The following is a 20545-nucleotide window of genomic DNA, read 5'->3' on the forward strand; positions in this document are numbered from 1 at the left end:
ATCATTTAGCTTTTTGTCACTGATTTCTTTTCCCATTCTCTTCACAACCTCTGTAAAAGCAGAGACTAGTTTTGCTGCTCTCCGTCCATAACGCTTGCTTGCCTAGGTGCTTTGCACTTTTGTCAGGTGAGGCTGTCGCAGCCTCTGCAAGCAGCTATAAGCTGCTGCGGAGCCACTACAAAACATGATTTAGAGCTCGCGCGCTGATGTGGAGGACGGGGCTACAAGCCAGCTTGGCGCGTTGGGGAAGGCCTTAGGGCCTGTTTAGACCGGTGATGAAATTTTTTTGGTGTCACATCAGATGTGTCAGAAGGATGTCGGGAGAGGTTTTTAGAAACTAATAAAAAAACAAATTACATAGCTCGTCAGGAAACTGCAAGACAAATTTATTAAGCATAATTAATATATCATTAGCATATATGGGTTACTGTAGCACTTAAGGCTAATCATGGAGTAACTAGACTTAAAAGATTCGTCTCGCGATTCTCAACTAAACTGTGTAATTAGTTTATTTTTTTATCTACATTTAATATTTTATGCATGTGTCCAAAGATTCGATGGGATGGATGAAAATTTTTTAGGTAGGGAACTAAACAGGCCCTTAGAGAGTGTTTCTTTTGCATCTCATGGGCCGAGCTCGCTGACGGGTAAGGAAATCGAACCAGCTGGGAGGCGCAGGGTCACCCTTTAGGCCCAAATCAAACGCGCCCTCTCCCCGGGCTCGCACCCGCCGCCGCCATTCACGCTCGCAGGAGCCGCCGCCGCCGCTCACGCTCCAGGCTGCGAGCCCACTGCCGCTCGCGAGCTCCTCGTCCCAGGTCCCATCTGCCATCTGCCGTCCCGATCGAGCGACAGCGAGGCTTCGGTGGCCGGCGGCCGGCGCGCAATCTGCGGGTCTTCGTCGACCGTCGTCGTCTCCCTCCTCTCGGCCGCCGGTGCGATGAGGCGGCTGCTCGCCCACCTACACCCCCATGCCCAGAGCCTCCTCGCTCCGCTGCCTAGCAAACCCTCCATCGCCACCAAGCTCCCCTTCCTCCTTCCCCGCCGCCTCCTTTCCGATGCCGGCTCGCCTCCTGCCCCCTCGCTTCCGTCTCCTTCCCCGCCCGCTACCGACGTCACGAACACAGGTACTCTCTTTGTCACATCCTCCCTTCTTAGTCCAATCGGCGAAGGAACACCGCGTACTCAACTTCAAAGGGCATTCATCTGCATTTCATCCGGACTCGAACATAGCCTCTTTGCTGTAGATCTCGAAGTGTTCCCGCCACCCCTCACACATCACCTGCTCGACGGATTCAGAATGAGCCACTCATAGGAAGTCTCTTTCCGCGAGTATTTCGTAGTTCTCGTGGCGTAAAGACACTCTATGGGCACTACCGCATGCACATCACCTGTTCGACCAAATGATGTGTCGACAAACTGTGCTCCACATTAACACATAATGCCTTACTTGCAATGCTATCGATAGAAACCTAAAAAATGTCATGCATAAGAATCCTGTTGGTCTGTCCTTATGATGTCTCCGATTGTAGAGCTGAAGAAGAGGTTGGAGACTTACTATGGGGTGGATGAAGAGGCAGAGTTACCATCTGTCGCTGAGGCTGTCCTTGAGCGGAATCTCACGGGTGCCCATAGTGAGACTGATGATGACCTTATTGAGGAGCTGCGTAGAAAGCCACTTCCTGAAGTCGGTGACCAAGACTTTGAGTCTGATTTTGAGGAGATGCACGATACCGACGAGGAGCTGAGTGACCTCTACAATGCGAGGGAGCATGTTGAGAAGAAGATCAAGAACAATGAGTTGTTTAACATGGATGATACCAAGTGGGATGCCTGGATGAAGGAGGCCACAGACAAGGGCTGCTTCCCTAACATGAAGGTGTGCGAGGGAATCCTCGAGGACATGCTCTACTGGGACAAGTTACTACCTGGTATGTTCAGCTGAAGCTTTCTCTGTCTTGCTCCCATTATTATGAATATTATGAACCTTTTGGAAATGAAATCTCTAGTTATAATGAGAAGAAGTTAATGACTAGGATGTTGGGGATAAAGGATGTAATGGATTTGGCATTTTACGGTCATCATTGGATTGCTTTGGCCAAGTAGTTTTGTGATTAAAATGAATCTATTTTCTTCTTCTATGCTTCAAATACTTATCAGTTTGCATTTCCTCTGATTATATGGACAACTGTCAGTTGGCCAAGGAGTGCATCTATGAATTGTATAGACACATGTCATCTTTATACCATACTGAATGCTCATAGTTTCTTTTTATTTAAGGAATTATGCTGGGCTGGATGTTGAGTGATGATCATCTAGTTGTGGATTTTGTTATGTATAACTATAAGTGGGCAACTGGTTATATTGGCAATAGTGTAATTACCATAGTGTTAGCTTTACTTAGTGAAATTCTTGCATAATTGATTCATATAAGTAGTATAAGGGTATCACAGTGTACATACAGAAAATGGTGATATGTTTGTTTAAGAGTTTTTTTTGTGTTAGAAATGTTGTCAACAAGCTATAGAAACATGCGTACAAAGGATTTTTGGTGTTATCTCATTCGCTTTTCTGACTGATAAAGTGATAAGTTGAACTTAGCATATGATGGTATTTATATGTTGAACTTTGCATCAGTAACCAAATAAGGCTTTATGATTCTGGCAACAAACAAAAAGATTCCAGAGACAATTGTGGTGTAACTTCAAAGAGGGTAGTGTTGCCATGTTCTTCTCTGTCCATTTGGTGATACACACAAATGAGTTAGAGCATCTCCAAGAGACTCTTTATATCTTTCGTAATTTACAGGAATAGAAATTTTGGTGAAAAAAATTCCTTGGATATCACGATGGCTCTCTAGACTGCGTACAAGATATAGAAAAGCTGTTGGGTACAAAGATATAGAAAACGATTTTTTACTTAAATGACCCTCCAAATGATGATTTAGAGAATAGATTTTAAACAGGCTCTTGGAGATGCTCTTAGCTTAGCATATCTTTAGCTTCTTCAATTTCAGCTAAATTGGCATGCAAGCTCCTTTTAGGTATTGTATGTGTCAGTAGTAGGTTGATGTTGGGATGTTGGGGTCCCCCACCAAGTCAGCATCTGAAGCAGTTCCATCTGCCCTTCAGTTGTTCTCAAATGGTACAATGTGCCACCCTCTGCAAATAGATCACCTGTTCTCTCTTGTATGGTACATCCAAGATGCATCAAAGGGGTAATCATGTCATCAACAATGTATATCAGGGGATCATAGTCATTGTAGGTTAAAAGTTCATACTGATCATTGAAAAATATAGCTCGATACATAGAGCATTTGAATTTTTAGCTAGGTATAGACCAAAGAATAAAACCTGTCATGATGGGGTAGTATGTTGGACTTGCTATTATAGAAGTCGTCAGTCGGCAATGGTCCAGATTGTACTTGTTATAACAAGCATATCTTGTCAATAGAATAGGCATTTCTGCTTGTAAGGCATCTTTTTGTCATCATACTATCTGATTTATTTTCAGTAGGGATGCTACGATACCATGCAAACAGTCTAGTCTTTGTGTGCATGTTGAGTATTCAGGTGTGAATTTCTAGTTTTGTTTTTATTTTGTTCATGCCTGAAATATAGATATGTAAATACTTGTAATTGTTTGAGTGTAATAGCTATGGGTGTGTTTTCTCATTTTCCTGTACAGCAGTATTGTGATTCTATTTCTTTTTTGAAACTTCACATGTTACATCCAGATGAGATCAAACAAAAGGTGGAGGCCAAATTTAATGAGTTGGGAGACATGTGTGAGAGGGGAGAGATGGAACCTGAGAAGGCGTATGAGTTGTTCAAAGAATTTGAGGACAAGATGGTTGCCGAGTGCACTGAACTAATCGAAGCAGAGACGCCAACTGATGCTGATGAACTGACTGAATCAGGAAGTAAGAAAGTTGAGTTAGATGATCTACCTGGCGAGGGACCTGTTCTAAGGTGGGAATCACGGATTGTGTTTGCTCCTAGTGGCGATGCATATCATCCCAAAAACAGAAAAGTCAAACTCAGTGTAACTGTGAAGGAACTGGGACTTTCACGACATGCTTTCCGTCGGTTGCGTGATGTTGTTGGAAAGAGGTATAATTCTGGGAAAGATGAGCTCACAATAATCAGTGAAAGGTAATGGTTAATTCTCTCTTTGCACACTAAATCTAAGGTTATGAAATTATGTATGACATCCATCGCTAAAATAGCCCATAAAACGTGCTACTGTCAGAATTGGGTCTTTTTTTTGCATTTCCAAGACTGCTATATTATTGTGGCTCTGCTTCATACTAATAGGAATCTTGATCTCCAGGATGATAGCCTTATCATTGCAATTTGATTGCTTGGGCAGGTTTGAACATCGGGAAGAGAACAGAAAAGACTGCTTGAGGACACTGTATACTCTAATAATAGATGCAATAAAAGCTGACAAACTTGTTGAGGATGCCAGGAATGCTTATGTTAAAGGAAGACTTAAGGCTAATCCTCAATTTATGGAACGATTGAAGAGGAAGACAGAGAAATTGATGGCAGCTGCATAAGGTGTGTTACGGAGCTCCTTGTTGTAATAGTTCCTCCCTTTCCTTCATCAACATGGTGACTATTCTGTATTCTCATTTTTATTGTTGGTTATAACACAGGGAGAATAATATGTTGTATGCACTTAGCTTCGCTTTCTTTAATTGCTTGGACTCTTTTGTAGGGGTATTCTTAGTCATACTATATGTTGATCATCTAGAATAACAATGTCAACATACATCTGCACTCTATGCCTTTTTGGAGACCTTTTGCTGTTTCCTAAATTGAAGATCGAAGATGCTTACTTTCCTCAGTTTGCTCAGAGTAGCAACTACTACTCACATGGTATTTTGGTATTAATAAGCCGCTGTTCATCGCATGGTACCTTTTGTGTACGTCGAATTCTCATGAAGTCACGGATTCATGTAGGCAGGACTGGTATCAAATCTTAACCTTCTGGTCTGTACAATCGATTCATTTAAAGGGTAATTTCTACCTTGTTTAGGCAACCTCAGTTTCTACATTCTGTGTGCTAATTGTCAGTTTCTACATTCTACTATGTGCTAATTGTCATGTCAAGTTAGCTACTTACGATATGTGCCCTGTAGTGTTAGCTGTAGTGTTAGCACGGGTACGGAAATTCAGTTCCTACATTCTATGTGCTAATTGTCATGTCAAGTTAGCTACTTACGATATGTGCCCTGTAGTGTTAGCACGGGTACGGAAATTCAGTTCCTACATTCTATGTGCTAATTGTCATGTCAAGTTAGCTACTTACGATATGTGCCCTGTAGTGTTAGCACGGGTACGGAAATTCAGTTCCTACATTCTATGTGCTAATTGTTATATTGAATCCGGGTCATATGCTGGGTCATGAATCCGGGTCATATACTGGGTCATGAATCCGGGTCGTACGGAATACGGAGGGTAGAAAGTGCTTTACACATTTGTACGTACATGCATGATGCATCATTAGCTCTGCCATTGATTATGTGCTACAACATCATGGTCACAGGTGCAACGCGTTTGGAATAAAACTTAACTGAGATTGGTTGGTCCGGTTCACTTAAACACATTTTGGGCAGAACTTGGAAATATTCATATTTTTCTTCTAACTCCAAGAGTTTGTAAAATTCACTCTCTAAATCGTTATTTAAAAAGTCATTTAAATAAAAACTGTTTTTTATATCTTTTCACTCTATATAACGGCTCTTTTACATCTTGTGTACTCTGGAGAGTTAGTCTTGCTCCATCTTTAGTTAGCGAGAAATCTAGAAAATGACTATTTGATACCCAATTTAAAAAGTTGTTGAAACTATTTTCTAACTAAAATCTCTATTCCTAACAATTAGAAAATAGACAGTTTTTGGAGTTGCTCAATTACTCTAAAGTATATCTATTCGATCAATCAAATGAACCTGTTTCTGTTTGTGTTTTGTATGGAATCTATACACGATTGACGATTATTGCCATTATTTGTGCAGATGCAGGGCGCGTATGCGAGACTACAGCGTGCATGGACCCAATGTTGAGTCGGTGGCATCGTGCAGAGGGCACGTGGCGGCGGAGTGTTGATAGTGGTCAGTACAATCGCGATTCAGAGCTCAGCTTTTGACAAATGAAGAACGTCCTGTACCCGGTTTAGTAGTTAAGGTCCCATTCCTTGGAGCTTATTTATCGAATCTATCTATTATTTAACATGTTTTTCTCTCATAATAAATTAATAAATAGTACTTTCAGCTATGATTTTCAAATAAACAAACAGACTCAAGGTTCAAAATCAGCGTCCAGGTTGGGCTCTGGAAATCTGACTTCACCTAAAAGAGAACTACCGAGGTTACAATAGGCCGACAATAGTGTAACGTTCACACTACCCATATCGAGGTGACTCGAGCATGTTCGCTTAGTAGGCTGGTAGAAAAAAATATGGAAGCGAACAAGGTCGGGCAGCTGCCGATGGCCGTTGTCTCATCAGCGAGCTCCACCTGCAGGGCGCGTATTGAGATCCCGTGCCGTTTCGCGGCAAAATACAACAAAGGCCTCGGAATGATCGACCGATCTCTCCGTGGTCCGCGCTACGATACAAGACGCCGCCCACGGCCGGCTGCCACCTCAGTTGACGCGCTCTCGGCGGCACTGCCCGGCCCGTCCGTCCCGATCGATCCTCCGCCACCTCTTCATCTCCGCACGCAGCACAGGGTAAAAACCCCGGCCGGCCCGCGACCTGCTGCATCCAAAACCTTGGCAGAGAAAGAACACATCTCCAAATTAATAGTACGCAGCAAGCTAATTAATCAGCAGTAAAGCACCCGAGGCGTCGTCCTTGGACGCGCGCGCAGCTAGCTAAGCCTAAGCTGCCAGCATGGAGGTCGACGGGGCGCCGGACCTGACCGACTTCATGAACGACTGGTTCTTCGGCACTGTCGGTGCGCGGCACAGCGGCGGCGGCGGCTACGACCTGACTGGCGAGAGCAGCAAGAGGCCAGCATCGCCAGCGGGCAGCAAGAAGCAGGGGAAGAGCAGCGGCGGCAGCAGCAGCAGCGCGAGCAAGCAAACGCAGGATTGGCTGGAGGAGGCGAGGAGGATGGTCGGGACCGGATCGCCGGGGCGGAAGGGCGTCGGGTCGCCGTCCAGGCAGCTGCCCAGGTTCGCCGGCGGATCTGGGACGGAGCCCTCGCCGACGCTCGACCGCCGGGACCCGATGTCGCGGTCCGCCAGAAGGTAAAACTTGATCCCTTTCGTCCGTGCAGGCGTACGTGCACCAACCCTGCACGCGCGCTCACGGAGACTCCTTATTCTAGTCCTACGACGAAATGAGTTGGCTCGACAAGTTCGCTCTTCGCTCGATGAGCTAATGCATGGTGACGCAGTTTTTTTTTCCCCTAACCACCACAACTGTTAGCATGACCTGGAGTTCCCGTGCAAAACATCGCTGTCTGGTCAGGGGCAAGGTCGTTTCTAAATTGAACGGAGGATTTCGGGTAGGATAATAGGATTGTAAATTAAAAAAAATAGAAATGCATATTCAATTGAATAGGATATAGTATAATAATAATCAGGCCCATTGATAAGATCAGAAAAAAAAATACAAATCACATATTTTAATAGCTAAGTCTATCCGCTGATTTGTTGTGAGGGAGATTCAGTAGATAATCTCAAACACACAAGTTATTTAGCAGTATTTTTCTCACACAAAAAATCTAGCAGTGTTTTTTTAGTTGGGTGGAATATAATTTGTTTGTTTGAGATTATCTACCGAATCTATTCTAAGTTTTCAACGGAGAAATATTTTTAGAAAGAATCTAAGTCTGAAATGTGTCTAGAAGAATTTAGATCTCCATCAAATGCAGTATTGGATTCACATGTTCATTTAGAGCACCTAGGATTGGATTCATTTGCCTAGGTGAGCGCTCCAAACGAGGGCGTTATCCAAGCAGACTTGGCTGGCCTGTTGCATGTTTCTCCAAAATATTATAAAATGAATAATATATTGTCTTCACCATGCACCACAATCTTGGATTTTTTATTTTTTAGAGTATTGTGCCACGATTTTTTGTCCATAACAAATAACTTATGCTCCATCTTCAATATTTCTTTTAGAATGACACCTTCAACTGATTTATAATAAAAGTCTTAGCTGCACTCATATCTATATAACTCTTATAAAGCTAAACCCCACTAGATGAATTCTCTCTTCATGCAAGGTGTCCACATCATTCCCCACTAAGTGATCCACTAAATATTTTATCTCTTCATGCAATATGTCCACATTATTCTCCACTAAGTCCATGTCATTCCATATTAATTATAAAAAATAACCATGTCATCTATATCATATGAAATACTTTAAATCTTTAATATATTCACATACAAGTCATGTACATACATTATTTGTTTCATCAGCAATTAATTCCTCTATAATATGTACATACGTAATAGACTAAATACCGCATAGTAGTGCTATGTATATAATGATTTATTTTTAAGAAAATCCTGCGGCAACGCGCGGGAAATTCACCTAGTTCTCCTTAGGCTTTGTTTAGTTCCCAAAATTTCCCAAAATTTTTCAAGATTCCCTGTCACATCGAATCTTTAGACACATGCATGAAGCATTAAATATTGATAAAAATAACAACTAATTGCACAGTTTGACTGAAATTTGCGAGACGAATCTTTTGAGCCAAATTAATCTATGATTAGATAAAAATTGTCAAATACAAACGAAAGTGCTACAGTAGCCCAACCCAAAATTTTTCTCCAACTAAACAAGGCCTTAATCCACATGTACTCAAAGAAATATTAATTAATTATATCTCAATCCACCTCAACATGTAAATTGAGTTATTGAGGTGAATATGAATGCAACCAAACAAATCCCCATGAGTGGGAAGTGGTGGAGTTAGAAACAAATTGGGAGGTGCTGCACAAATGTGTTGTTTCTTTATCAAGTGCAGAGCCTTTGCTTAACCATTAGTATTGACGTACTTATTTTATAGTACTTACTTAAGTCAAGAGTTTTTTAGGTACTTAATCCATTTCAAATTATAAGACGCTTTAGTTTTTCTAGGTTTTGTGATTTTACCATATATCTAGACATAATGTATATAAGTGTATAGCAAAATTTAAGTATTTAGAAAAGTCAAAGTGTATTATAATTTAGAATAGAGGAAGTAAACAAGCTGCCCCTCAGGGTCTAACTATATTTTTGTGAGGATTCTATACCTTTTTTTAGAGTCCGAAAGTTTTTATACCTGATCACTATATGTAGGCAACGTATCATATGTAACCCAGCTTCGTGTGCAACATATGCAACTACCAATTAAGCCCACAAGATCTAGATCTAACGTCTTAGGTTTTTTTCACTTAAACCCCTCCAACTGTGGGTTTAAATCTAACCCGTGTATATCTAGAAGGGAGGGTTTAAGTGAAAAAACCTCAGATGTTAGATCTAGATCCTGTGGCCTTAATTGATGGTTGCATAGGTTGCACACGAAGCTGTGTTGCACATGATACGTTCCCTATAGATAATGACCTTAATCTTTAACAGGCTTCACTATATCAAATGACCCTTATCTTTAACAGGCCGAAAAAGCCTATCCAATAGCCCAACAGGCACTAGCAAATTTTTTGTGGCCCAACTGCATTCTCCCCTCATTCAAAAAAAAAAAGAAGAAGAAGAAAAAGAAAAGAAGAAAGAAAGAACTGCATTCTCACCTCACTCTGTGCAAGTTTTGCCGCCCATGGCGGCCGCCGCGAACTGCGGTGTCATCCTCGTCCTCCCCGCTAGCTAAACCGATCTTCCTCCGGCGTGCGTGCGTGCTTGCAGGCACTGGCAACCAGGCGGTATCGGCGACGAGATCCTACAGCGCGCGTCCATCAGCTCGTCCCCTCCGCGCTCCGATCCCTTCGCCTCCTCCGCGCCCCCCTCCCCGTCACCGTCCCTACCCCCAAACCCTCGCCGCAAGTCCCGCTTCCGCGACGGCCCTACCCCGGATTCCCCCCTCGGTCGCACCACGTCCACCTCCACCTCGCCCACCTCCGCCGCGCACTCTCGCCACCGCCGCCACGCCTCCGCGTCCTCCGCCCCCGCTTTCGCCGCCGATGGATCCGGAGACGGTGTCGCCCGCCTCAACTCCTTCCTCCGCCGCCAGCGCGCTGTGGTCGCCGACCTAGCGGCAGGGGACCGTCCCGCGTCGAGGCCCACCAAACTCGTGCTCTCCGACGCCTCCAAAAGTAAGTTCTTCTGAGCTTCTGGTCCCATATTTGAAATTTAACCTGAATCTGAGCTGTGTGGTCATTTATTGGATCTTTGTTTTGAAAATTTGGGTAGGTGTGAGCTCGATTGTGGCGTCGATATGCTACGCGTGGATGCTGTCAAGCAAGGGGGATGGCCAGGCAGCAGTGCCGGTGGTGAACATGCGCCGGAGCAGGATGGCTAGGTGCAGGCAGGCGGCTTGGCTCCTGTATCACGTTGGGGTCGACGCCTCGGCGCTGCTCTTCGTCGATGAGGTACATCATGTGATCTTAATGTGCATACACTGTGCCTCTTCAAGACGTGAATGGCTATGGCTGGCGTACGGTATGGAGTTAGTTTCGGACAGATTCGACAACTGTCTTGGTCCCAGAGTTATTGAGTGTTTATTTGAGGCAGAGGCAAGGCAACAGGGATGGGGTATATACAGCAACACATTTCAGTCGTGGCATGTGGGTGTCCTCAATTTTGATTGGCACCGTGTGGTTGTCGTCCTTAGTGACCATGACACCAACAGGTCTTTAGAATTTCGCATTTGCGGTTTTAGCATAATACGCTGATAGAAAGGGAAGATGAATCCAAGCCACAAGTGGGGGACAGTATAAAGTAATGTGTCCATAAGATATCATGAAGAGTTCAAGAAGAGCAATGTCCACTAGCACCAGCCTCTAACTATATTTGCTTGTTTCTGTCCAACTGGTTTTCAGAATTTCGCATTTGTTTTCTATGGGCAGTGGCATTCAAAATGTGTTATTCCCCATTTTATAAGGAATAATCAAGCTGTATACATATCGCATGGGAACCAAAATGTATATATGATTCTGATTTCGAGAATCTTAATTAGGTTGACATGGATGGGCTAATAATGGACCAGCGAGTTAGCTTACTTGTGGTGGGGCAAGATGTTTTGAAATCAGAAGCTGAGGTAATAATGTGTACTTGTACTTTTCAAGTGTCTTCATAGGTTAATGTATATGACATCAGCATTTACTTCATAAGCATGCTTGATTTGGTCTCCTAGGTGGGCTCAGTGTGCACAACCCTGACCCATACCTATTGTGAGGATGCTTATAGCCTGCTTCAGAACTTGGACATAAAGAAACTTCTGGTTAGTGCATTTTCTACATGCAGTATCCTGTGTAGATTACAGGCATCTCCTGATTATATTTTTCCTGAGGGAACTCTCTTGATTATACTTAATGTGATTCCCCATCAGCTCGCAGGTATCCTGTTAGATACGAGCAACCTTTCCAAGAAGTGCTCAAATAAAGATTCAGATGCAGTGCAGTTGCTTTTGTTTGGTACCTCTGAGCATATGAGGCATGAATTGTTTCAGCAATGTAATATACAAATCTTACTTAGGCATTGATCTATAAATATATATTTAAGAAGTTGAAAATTCATACATCAATGGCTGCTATTAACTTCTACCTTGCATTTTGACCAGTGATGCTTGATCACAATGATCACTCCTTTGTCGAGTACCTGAAGAACACCTATAGATATTCAACCACAGATGGTGAGTTCCATCCATTATATATTCACATGCTAAAATAACTGACTTTTATTTTACTAATTTACTGTTACTTTCATCTTGAAGACAGATTTAAGATTTGTGTCCATTATTTTAAAGTTGAACTAGCACTCAGATGTTACAGTTGACGTTTCAGCATGTTATGACTAAGAGCAACTCCACCTGCCATCTTATACAACCTCAATGACTCAATTAGAATTTCTAAATAAAGCATCTAACTATATTTCTTTGAAGCCTTGCTCATCATTTCGTTCAACCATTATTTTCTGACATGATTTTCTTTTCTTTTCTTTATACTAGATAAAGAGGACAGTCCTCCAGAGCAAAAACATTCAATCTCAGCATCAGGGTCATCGCAAGATGCTAAAAAATCAAATTCAAGTAAGCTTTTTAGTGCCTCCATTGAACCATTATGATTTGATAAGCACATTACTTGTATAGAGCTGAACAGGTAATTAATTAAGGACACCACAATTTACTGGGTTAACCTTTGAATCCAGAAATAATACATCTAGAGTTCCTTTTGGATCACCCTTTTGTTTTCATTAAGAAATCTTTTTTTATTGTTTTTCACAAACTCATACTTTTAATTTTTACTATAAACTCCGGGGTGTCGTATGGGGTGTTCGGATAGTAATAAAAAATAAATTATAGAAGTTCTCAGTAATCCGCAAGATGAATTTATTAAGTCTAAATAATCCGTCATTAGCACATGTTTATTGTAGCATCGCATTGTCAAATCATGGATTAATTAGGCTTAATAAATTCATCTCTCAAATTAGTCTCAATCTGTGCATTGAGTTTCGTAAATAGTCTATATTTAATACTCCATGCATGTGTCCAAACATCCGATGGGACAATGACTAAAGTTTAGGAGTTGGAGAAGTTTATAAAGTTGATCTAATGTGAGTGCAATTTTGTACGTGATATATCTCCTGCTGATTTGGTTATGGTTATTTCCATTACAGCTAACCAAAGGACAGCACGTGGAAGTGGTGGAAAGGCTTCAGATGAAGCTTCTCGTGGGAAAAATAAGTTCTTCTTGGCGAAATGGTTTGGTTTTGGTTCAAAATAGTCTTTTTCACATTTCTGTTAGTTTGATTAACAATTTAATTGATATTGCGCATCATTATTTTGAGGAAGTACCATGTGAGAAAACTTCCCTCTACAGATTTTGTTCATGTGAAAACCCAATTGTGTTCTTTGTAACTGTGTAAACTGGCCAGTTGGTCAGATAAATTTACTCTCCATGTTTACACTTCTAGCCTCTGTCACTTCTATATTTATTTTAAGTGGAAATTCTGGTAAAATCTAAAAGGCTTTTTGATGAGAACTACTAGTAGCATAACAATACTACTAGTAGCATAACTGTGTCCCTAAAGTAAAATCTTATCAACCAGGGGGGAAACAATTAGAATTAATAATTAGCATCATGAAATAATTATTTTTACTCTACTTGAATTGCTCATTAAACTGCAGTTTTTTTTAACCCTATATGGTATTACCGGTGAAAATACACCATAAGACCCCAAACTATTTCAGTTTGTACATTTAAACCTCAGGACTAGTTTGTCATATTGGGCCCTCCCAACTATTTTGAACTTGTTCAGTTAAGCTTTTCATTCGAAGTTCTCTGCAATCTGATTCTGTTCAATCCTGATCCTTGTTTACTAAAATTACTGAATAAAACCATTCAGACTGGTATCTATGAGATTTATATTAATTTAGTGGATGAAGATGAATAAGGGCTTATTTAGATTGAAGTTGCTAACCAATTAAACCAGCTGCTAAACTTTAGTCACCCCTGTTTAGTAGTGGACTAAAGAGGCCTTTTAGTCCATTTTAGTCAGGGTGTTTAGGTAAAAAGTGAATAAAAGGTGAGGCAGCCTGGGCTTTAGTCCCATTTAGCAACCCCTTGGTGACTAATTGGCTAAATGCCCATTTAGTCCCATATAATCATAGTGTTTAGGTAAAAAGTGACTAAATGGGACTAAAATTAGCTAGCTAAACTTTAGCAGCCTGAACTAAACATCCCCTAAATATGATGTGCAAATTGGCTACTAATTCTTTCTGCAATTGTTTCTTTCATCTGTTAATCACCTGTAGAGGGGAAAAAAACTGACGAGGCGTTCTGAAATCTTTTTTTTTTAGATCACGCTTAGCGTGTATTTCATTAAGCAGAAAAGAGTTTGAAACAGCGGGAAGGCTCCAAAAGAAAACTCGGCAGACAAGAGCCGAGAACAGACCGAAGTGAAGACAGCGAGCACAAAAGCCTCAGCCAGCAGCTGCAAGCAGTGCACCTAGACCTCTACAACCAGACACGGACCAGAGAGAGGCGTCATCCCAAATCCGCAGGAACAGAGCTGAAGCCGAGGATGACTCCCCCCGAAAAGTGCGCGCGTTCCGTTCCTTCCACAGGGACCAACCGACGAGGAGAACGAAGGAGTCGAAACCCTTGCGCAGAGTCCTCGGCACGAGCTTCCTGGAAGTCGTCCACCAATCCAGGGCGCGTCCATGAGGTAGCTGAAGCGGGTGCGCAAGGTGAAGCCTGTCGAGGCACCGGTGCCAGACCTCTCGACTGAAAGGACAATCCGAAAGAATGTGGTCCATAGTATCCGAGTGCTGATCACAAATAATGCAGATATCGGAGTCCTGCAGCCCATGCCTGAACCTCCGATGCCCAGTCCAGCACCTCCCATGCAGCGTGAGCCAAAAGAAGTAGCGTACTCTCGGCGGCGCTGCAGTCTTCCAAACCAACTTCGCCCCAGGCAACGCCACCGAGCCAAAGAACATGGCCCCATAAGCCGAGGCAGCTGAGTACTCACCACTCTCGGAGAGTGACCAGGAGAACGTGTCCGGCTCTGCCGAGAGAACCACCTGATCAAGCAGATCACAAAGAGTCGCTATCTCCACCATCATCCGAAGCGAGGCGGCCCCAGCTAAGTGGCTGAGCCAAGCATTAGCTGGCAATGCCTCCGCCACCGTTGCTCTTCTCCTCCTTGGCCTCACCGCCGCAAACACCAGCGGGGCCAAGAATTGGATAGATTTCCCCCGTAACCATCTGTACGTCCAGAAGAGCACGGATTCTCCGTTGCCGACCATGACCAAAGTTGCCGCATGAAACAGGGCGAGCACCGACGGTTCGGCGGGCGGAACCAGCATCCCCTTGCGCCTGTCACGCCAAAGCCATCGCGCCCTAAGTGCTATTCCGGTTCTCCGTAGATCAGAGATGCTCAGCCCTCCGAGCTCCTTTGAGGCGTTCTGAAATCTTAAATGGGAATTCTGAGTGCCAAAGTTACATGGTTCAAAGACCAAAATCCAGGTCGTTAATTTAGGCACAGGTGAAAGTATCACGGTTGTATTCCTTGAGTTTATATGATCAATGGCACAAATTATGCTACAATCAGTCAGTATTCATGGATTATATTTGTGCCCCTATCTGCGGGGTCCTCGTTCTTGAACGGAGCAAAACTAAAGAAATTAAGAGGATCGAGATAAATGAGAAAGATAGTTCCTTTTTTTTTAAGAGTTCAATAGTACTCCATGGGAGGGACCAGCTCTTAGCTGGAGTTTCCCAGGATAAATCAGCATGAATACATGATTGGGAAAGGCAATGCCATTGCGAATCCTGCCTGTCATGTTTCTCAATCAGGACCAGCCTGTTCCTAATCCTCCAGGACTATCCTGTGCCCCTCCAGTCCAATCCTCCATGTGCACAAGCACAACACACTCCATAGTCCCATGGGAAGGATTAAGGAAGGAAGGGCAGAGAATGGTCCCAATCATTCATTTCGCATACACTTCCATATCCCAATAATCCATTAGTATTACATGATATGAATTATTGGTTCATAACATGGTAAGGTGTCCACTATAATGTAGAGGAACAGGAATCCTAGCTCACTCAAGTTTCCATGCGTACAGAAGCAGGCAGAAATCAGAGCACTCATCAGTGTGGAGGTCCACAGCGGTGGTTGATGGCGGCTCGGGCTTGAAGATGAACAGTGCGTTCCTCATCCCGGTGCCAAAGAGCCAGTCGTGCGCGTCCCAGTACACCTGCACCTTGAGGTGGTTGATGGAGATGCACTCGTTGCCTCTGAACTTCCACTGCAGGTGCCTGACGAGGACGTTGACGGAGCCGTCGATCTTGATGACCATGTCGACGTCGACGCCGACGCCGGCGCCGCTGAGGTTGCTGCTGCTGCACTCGATGCTGATGTCGTGCAGCTTGCCCCTGTCGTGGAACCTGGCCTTTGTGAGGAACCGCTTCTTGCTGAAGACGTGCTCCTTCTTGCACACCAGGACGGCGTCCCGCAGCGACGGCCGCGACCCGGTCCGCCGGAACGCTTCCTTCTTGAGGTTGCCGAGGAGGAGGACGACCTCGTCGTCCGACACCACGGCGACGTAGTAGTCGGACAGCGGCTCGGGCTCGTCGGAGTACCTCGCGCTCCGGAGGTCCCAGACGACGTCGACGGCCCTGCCGTCGACGTGGAACTGCTTGGCGCCGTACTTGCGCCAGAAGTGCCACGGCTGCATCTCCACCTTGCAGGCAGTGCTGCAGCCCTGCTTGGAGGCCGCGCCGCCGCCACCGTCGGCGTCGCTCCACTCCCTGCTGCTGCTGCTGCTGCTGCTGCCGCCACCGCTCTTGTCCTTGCCGCCGCCCGCCGACCCTTCGATGGACACGGTCAGGCCGTGGGTGAGCAGGTTCCTGCACCACGTCACAGTCACCAGGCGGTCCTGTCCGGCGATCCCCGCGCGGTAGACCAGCGTCGCCGCGCTCTGCCCGGACCTGGTGGCCGCCGCGGACGCCGGGACGTCCGGGAGCTTCTCCCCCGCCGAGAAACACGAAGGGACCGAGAACAAGTCCTGCATCATGTCGATGCTGTGGCTGGCTTTTGGTTTTGGTGGTGGAACACAATGCGATCCTAGCTATCTATCTATATATCTATCTGATCGATCAAGGTATATATGCACCTGACCGGACCCTGAGAGTGAGGTCGACAAGGTGGCTGAAGGAAGACGAAGGCAAGCTTGATAATTGCTATACATATAGCCTAGGCCGGGATAGGGGCGAGCTGCCATGTAATAAGGCTATCCTGAAGTTTCATGACACAGTTTGCAACACATCCATATTTTGCAAACAGTGCATAGAAGTTTTATGGGGATGAAACTCTCCCTACTTCCATGAAACTCTTATCATCTCTCTTCATTAATATAGCGCCACATCAGCATATTTAATGTGCATGAAACTCCAATGAAACACCATTGAGACTGGCCTAAGCCATGCAAAGTTATGGGAGTTGGGCGAGGGGATGGATGAGGCGAGGCGACCATGGGTTAGCAAACCGAGCTGGAAAGTTGGGGAGGCCAAGAAAGTGAGGTGTACATGAAAGCGAGTGGATGGGAGGGAACAAACAACCCTGCTCGTCAGCCTAGCCAGCCTCATGGGGTGTTGCGTTGTTGGTGTTTAAAAACCGGAGGAACCTTCTCCGCTTGCTTGCGTCGCGTCGAATAAATGCCACATCTTTCAGGGACCAGACCAACCTTGGTTTCCCTGAAATCTTTCAGCTGCCAATACGTATTATTCTAGTACTATTTGTATAGGAATTTCTACTGCCACTCGTTCATCCATATGGACAGGAGAGGCCCCAGAGGAAAATAGGTCTCGGCATGAGCCATGAGGCCATGAGCTATCGGCAGCAGCATTGGAGTTGGATCTCTCGGGGGCCCTTGAGGTCTCGGCAGCGGCATGTGGGTGGCATGTGGAGATGAGAGCCACAGGAGCAGATTTCTCGGTTTTCAGGCAGGGGAGTATTAACCCGTATCGTGCCCATTGCCCAACGATGTGTGCAGACAGAGGCAGGGGAGTGGAATGCACTAGGCAACTGGAGACAGTGACGAGTCTTTGGATGAAGTGTACTCCTAGTCCTACGCTGCAACTACTTGAGGAGTCGCCTGACTGTTCTGTTGGGGAGAAAAGGAGATGCTGGACGGGTCCTTGTACTCGGACAAAAGAGTGGTCAATGCATGGTGGCTTTGTAGGCTGCATGCTGGTGCTCTGACTGATGAGAGGGCATCTTCATCTACCTGCACGTATACAATGCAATCTTAAAAAGAAGAGGGTACGTCCCTGAGCTCTTCTTTGGTCCCTGGATAAAACCTGTAGACTTTCCTCTGTCGACGTCGTCCTCGCTGTCTAGCCATCTTACAAAGAATAACGATAACTTTTTTTTTTGAAAGCAGAATAACGATAACTTCAATGATTTAAAGTTTGATTATAGATTTATCATTTATATAATAAATAAGACACTAACATTTATCAATATAAACAAGCATAGTTAGACTCGTCATGAAATGACTTTTTATGGTATAATATATCTGTTTAGAGACATACTTCCAATGTGCCGCTATAATTGTTGGTGTGGCAGTGCATTTAAATGTCTATGTCCACAGCACGCGCAACTAGTAACAAGCTAAAACGACAATTATAGCGGGATAGAGCGAGTACATGTTAATAACATTTTGCTATAACTTTGCTCCATTATTAAAAAGATAAGTCACCCGACATAGAATTGCATGGATGGAGTTAGCATGTGATTGGACAGAAAAATACTGCTGGTTAATTTATATGGCTGATAAGCCTAATCGAACAAGTGGCTGCCTCGTTGTGCCAGGCTTCTGGGGATGGACGGATGGTGACTGGGTGCAGTGATGACGGCGACGTGTGAGTTGAGAGATTCAATGTGGAACTGATCAAAGCATTTGGTGGCGAGTGACGGCGGATTCAATTGCTCCTGAATTAAGCACCATCTGCCTCTTTCCCGTCTTCCGTGTTGGAATGGACCAGCAGCCAAAGGCCGATCCCCCATTGCATGCTTGTCGCTTGTTTATCGTTTGACTCGGAACCGGCCAAGATGAGCAAGTCTCAGCCTGGTGTTGGTGTTGATCGAGGAGGTTTTGAGAAAAAAAAAAAAGAATTGTTCAAGAGTAGTTTCAGGAGGTCCTGACTTGGTAATGCCGTAGTAGTAAGAGGATCAGAGAGTCGCTGAGTTCCTGTGAGACCAGATCACAGGCGTTTCCTCCTGCAGCCGTTTGACCGTACTGAGTATTGATGCCACGTATCACTGACTTACATTCAGTCAATCTGCTACTACTCAGTTTGCACTTGTTTTACTAGCACACAAGTCAGAACATTATTACCAGGGCAAAAGTTTTGAAATTACAGTTTGAAAGCGATTTCACTTACGATTTGCGAACAGGGCTACACATTGACTAGTCTCAACAATCAACATCCACATGTCGAGGCATGAATTTGGTTGGCGCATGCTGGCTGGCATGCTACAACACTTGAATTGGGTTTGCTGTTAGGGTGCCGGCCGGTCTGCCTACGATATGTAGCCGATCTGCTGCAGAACCCTTTTGCTGAGCACGGCCGGCCGGCCGAACGGCTGCGAACAGCTCCAGATCGGAGTCGTTGGAGAAGATAGAGATGGCCAGCGCGCGCTCACGAGCGCTGCTCGATCCGCTGTCCGAGCTCTCGCTCTGGCCTCTGGCTCCCGCTCCCCGGCAGGTTAGGCGGAAGCGAACCGGACGAAGCAGTGAACCACCATGCCGTGGCACGTGCAGTGGCCGTGCGTGCGTGCGTGCCACGGACGGCCGGTGCCGGTACGAGTGCTAGCTCGATCGCGCGCCGACCCGGCGCGTTAGTTCGTCGCAGTTGGCATGGAAGGAACCACGGAAAAGGGTTCCCGTTCGTGCGTGGCGCAGCCGATTGTGGCAACCCACACTTACCGGCCATCGACCCATGGATGTCGGATCACGTGTGTGTATCTACAGAGGGAGCCAGGCCAGGGAGGCACGAATCGGTGTTGCCATACCTCGGTGTGTGTATTCGTGCACGAGTGGCACGTACCGGCCTGCCATTCTGTTCCGTGCGGTGGATTGCATTCAGGAATGCTAAACAACATCTATGTGTTTTTTTATATTCCAACACACGAACTTTTCTGTGTCTATAACTTTGGAGCCTGCACATGAATTTGTGATTGTGCTTTCGTAGAAAAAAGTTATGATCTATTCTTTTATAGAAAAAAATTGTTTCTTTTAATTTATAATCTGTGATCTATGACGAGAGAAGAAAAAAGCTTGGAGGAAGAAGAAAGCTAGAGGCTATTGGATCTTTATCCTATGGCTAAAAAAATTCATGTGTTAGAATGCTGACCACGAATCTCAATATGAATTGTGTGGTCCACATTGTAATGGTATGTGTCCTTAGGAGCAAAATTTACTTTACCGGTCATGGGAATCACTTGTTGCAGCACACGAGCGGATTGGATATGTTCGCTTTTGTGGCGACGGGTGCCACACAAATATCAAATTAATAACATATCAGTAAGATGAATAAATGGAAACTTTGTGCTTAAAGAAAATGACACATGAACATGACGTCCAAATAATCTTTTTTAGATGAAATAATAATTATATTAAAATATAACTAGGTACATATCGTATTACAAGCACTCCGGTATAGAATAGGTATACTTAGAAACTGTACTTCACCTTTGCACCCGTGCTTTGTATAGCTCTAAATAATCTTTTGCCACATCTTATTCCCAAAATCAATATTAAGTATCTAAACAAGACTTCTTGTTGGTTCTATATTTATTAGAAAGAACTACTCGCTAACCAAAACTTCATATTAGTTCCATCTTGATTAGAGATGAT

At 44.5% G+C, this 20545-nt stretch overlaps 3 protein-coding genes across 6 annotated transcripts; 2 read left to right on the forward strand and 1 right to left on the reverse strand.

Annotated features, from left to right (window-relative positions):
• On the forward strand, positions 688 to 6318 carry LOC8056148. Of its 4 annotated transcripts, none has more exons than XM_021457262.1 (6): positions 688 to 1127; positions 1533 to 1931; positions 3737 to 4154; positions 4372 to 4562; positions 4968 to 5023; positions 6023 to 6318. In XM_021457262.1, the coding sequence occupies exons 1-4, from the start codon at positions 941 to 943 to the stop codon at positions 4559 to 4561; spliced, it is 1194 nt and encodes a 397-aa protein (XP_021312937.1). In that variant the 5' UTR covers positions 688 to 940; the 3' UTR covers position 4562; positions 4968 to 5023; positions 6023 to 6318. The 4 variants fall into 4 exon arrangements, with proteins under 4 accessions (XP_021312937.1, XP_021312935.1, XP_002456818.1 ...); XM_021457260.1 differs by having other exon boundaries at positions 4372 to 4883; positions 6023 to 6296; XM_002456773.2 differs by having other exon boundaries at positions 4723 to 5023; positions 6023 to 6296.
• LOC8078711 lies at positions 6901 to 13082 on the forward strand. Its single transcript, XM_021456345.1, has 9 exons — positions 6901 to 7259; positions 9829 to 10271; positions 10369 to 10547; positions 11135 to 11215; positions 11312 to 11398; positions 11507 to 11630; positions 11738 to 11809; positions 12125 to 12205; positions 12793 to 13082. The coding sequence occupies exons 1-9, from the start codon at positions 6901 to 6903 to the stop codon at positions 12897 to 12899; spliced, it is 1533 nt and encodes a 510-aa protein (XP_021312020.1). The 3' UTR covers positions 12900 to 13082.
• Positions 15589 to 17244, reverse strand: LOC8078712. The gene has a single exon (XM_002458913.2). It carries the CDS (start codon positions 16697 to 16699, stop codon positions 15725 to 15727), a length of 975 nt encoding a protein of 324 aa, XP_002458958.1. The 5' UTR covers positions 16700 to 17244; the 3' UTR covers positions 15589 to 15724.

Source organism: Sorghum bicolor, chromosome 3 (assembly GCF_000003195.3).
Source record: "Sorghum bicolor cultivar BTx623 chromosome 3, Sorghum_bicolor_NCBIv3, whole genome shotgun sequence".
In the NCBI taxonomy this organism is placed as follows: domain Eukaryota; kingdom Viridiplantae; phylum Streptophyta; class Magnoliopsida; order Poales; family Poaceae; genus Sorghum; species Sorghum bicolor.

Coding starts and splice junctions, on each gene's coding strand:
- LOC8078712 (XM_002458913.2), bottom strand. CDS start 16,699: ATGATGCAGGACTTGTTCTCGGTCCCTTCGTGTTTCTCGGCGGGGGAG.
- LOC8056148 (XM_021457262.1), top strand. CDS start 941: ATGAGGCGGCTGCTCGCCCACCTACACCCCCATGCCCAGAGCCTCCTC. Junction 1,932..3,736: donor CTGGGACAAGTTACTACCTG/GTATGTTCAGCT, acceptor TGTTACATCCAG/ATGAGATCAAACAAAAGGTG. Junction 4,155..4,371: donor CTCACAATAATCAGTGAAAG/GTAATGGTTAAT, acceptor TTGCTTGGGCAG/GTTTGAACATCGGGAAGAGA.
- LOC8078711 (XM_021456345.1), top strand. CDS start 6,901: ATGGAGGTCGACGGGGCGCCGGACCTGACCGACTTCATGAACGACTGG. Junction 10,548..11,134: donor CGCTGCTCTTCGTCGATGAG/GTACATCATGTG, acceptor AATCTTAATTAG/GTTGACATGGATGGGCTAAT. Junction 11,810..12,124: donor TAGATATTCAACCACAGATG/GTGAGTTCCATC, acceptor TCTTTATACTAG/ATAAAGAGGACAGTCCTCCA.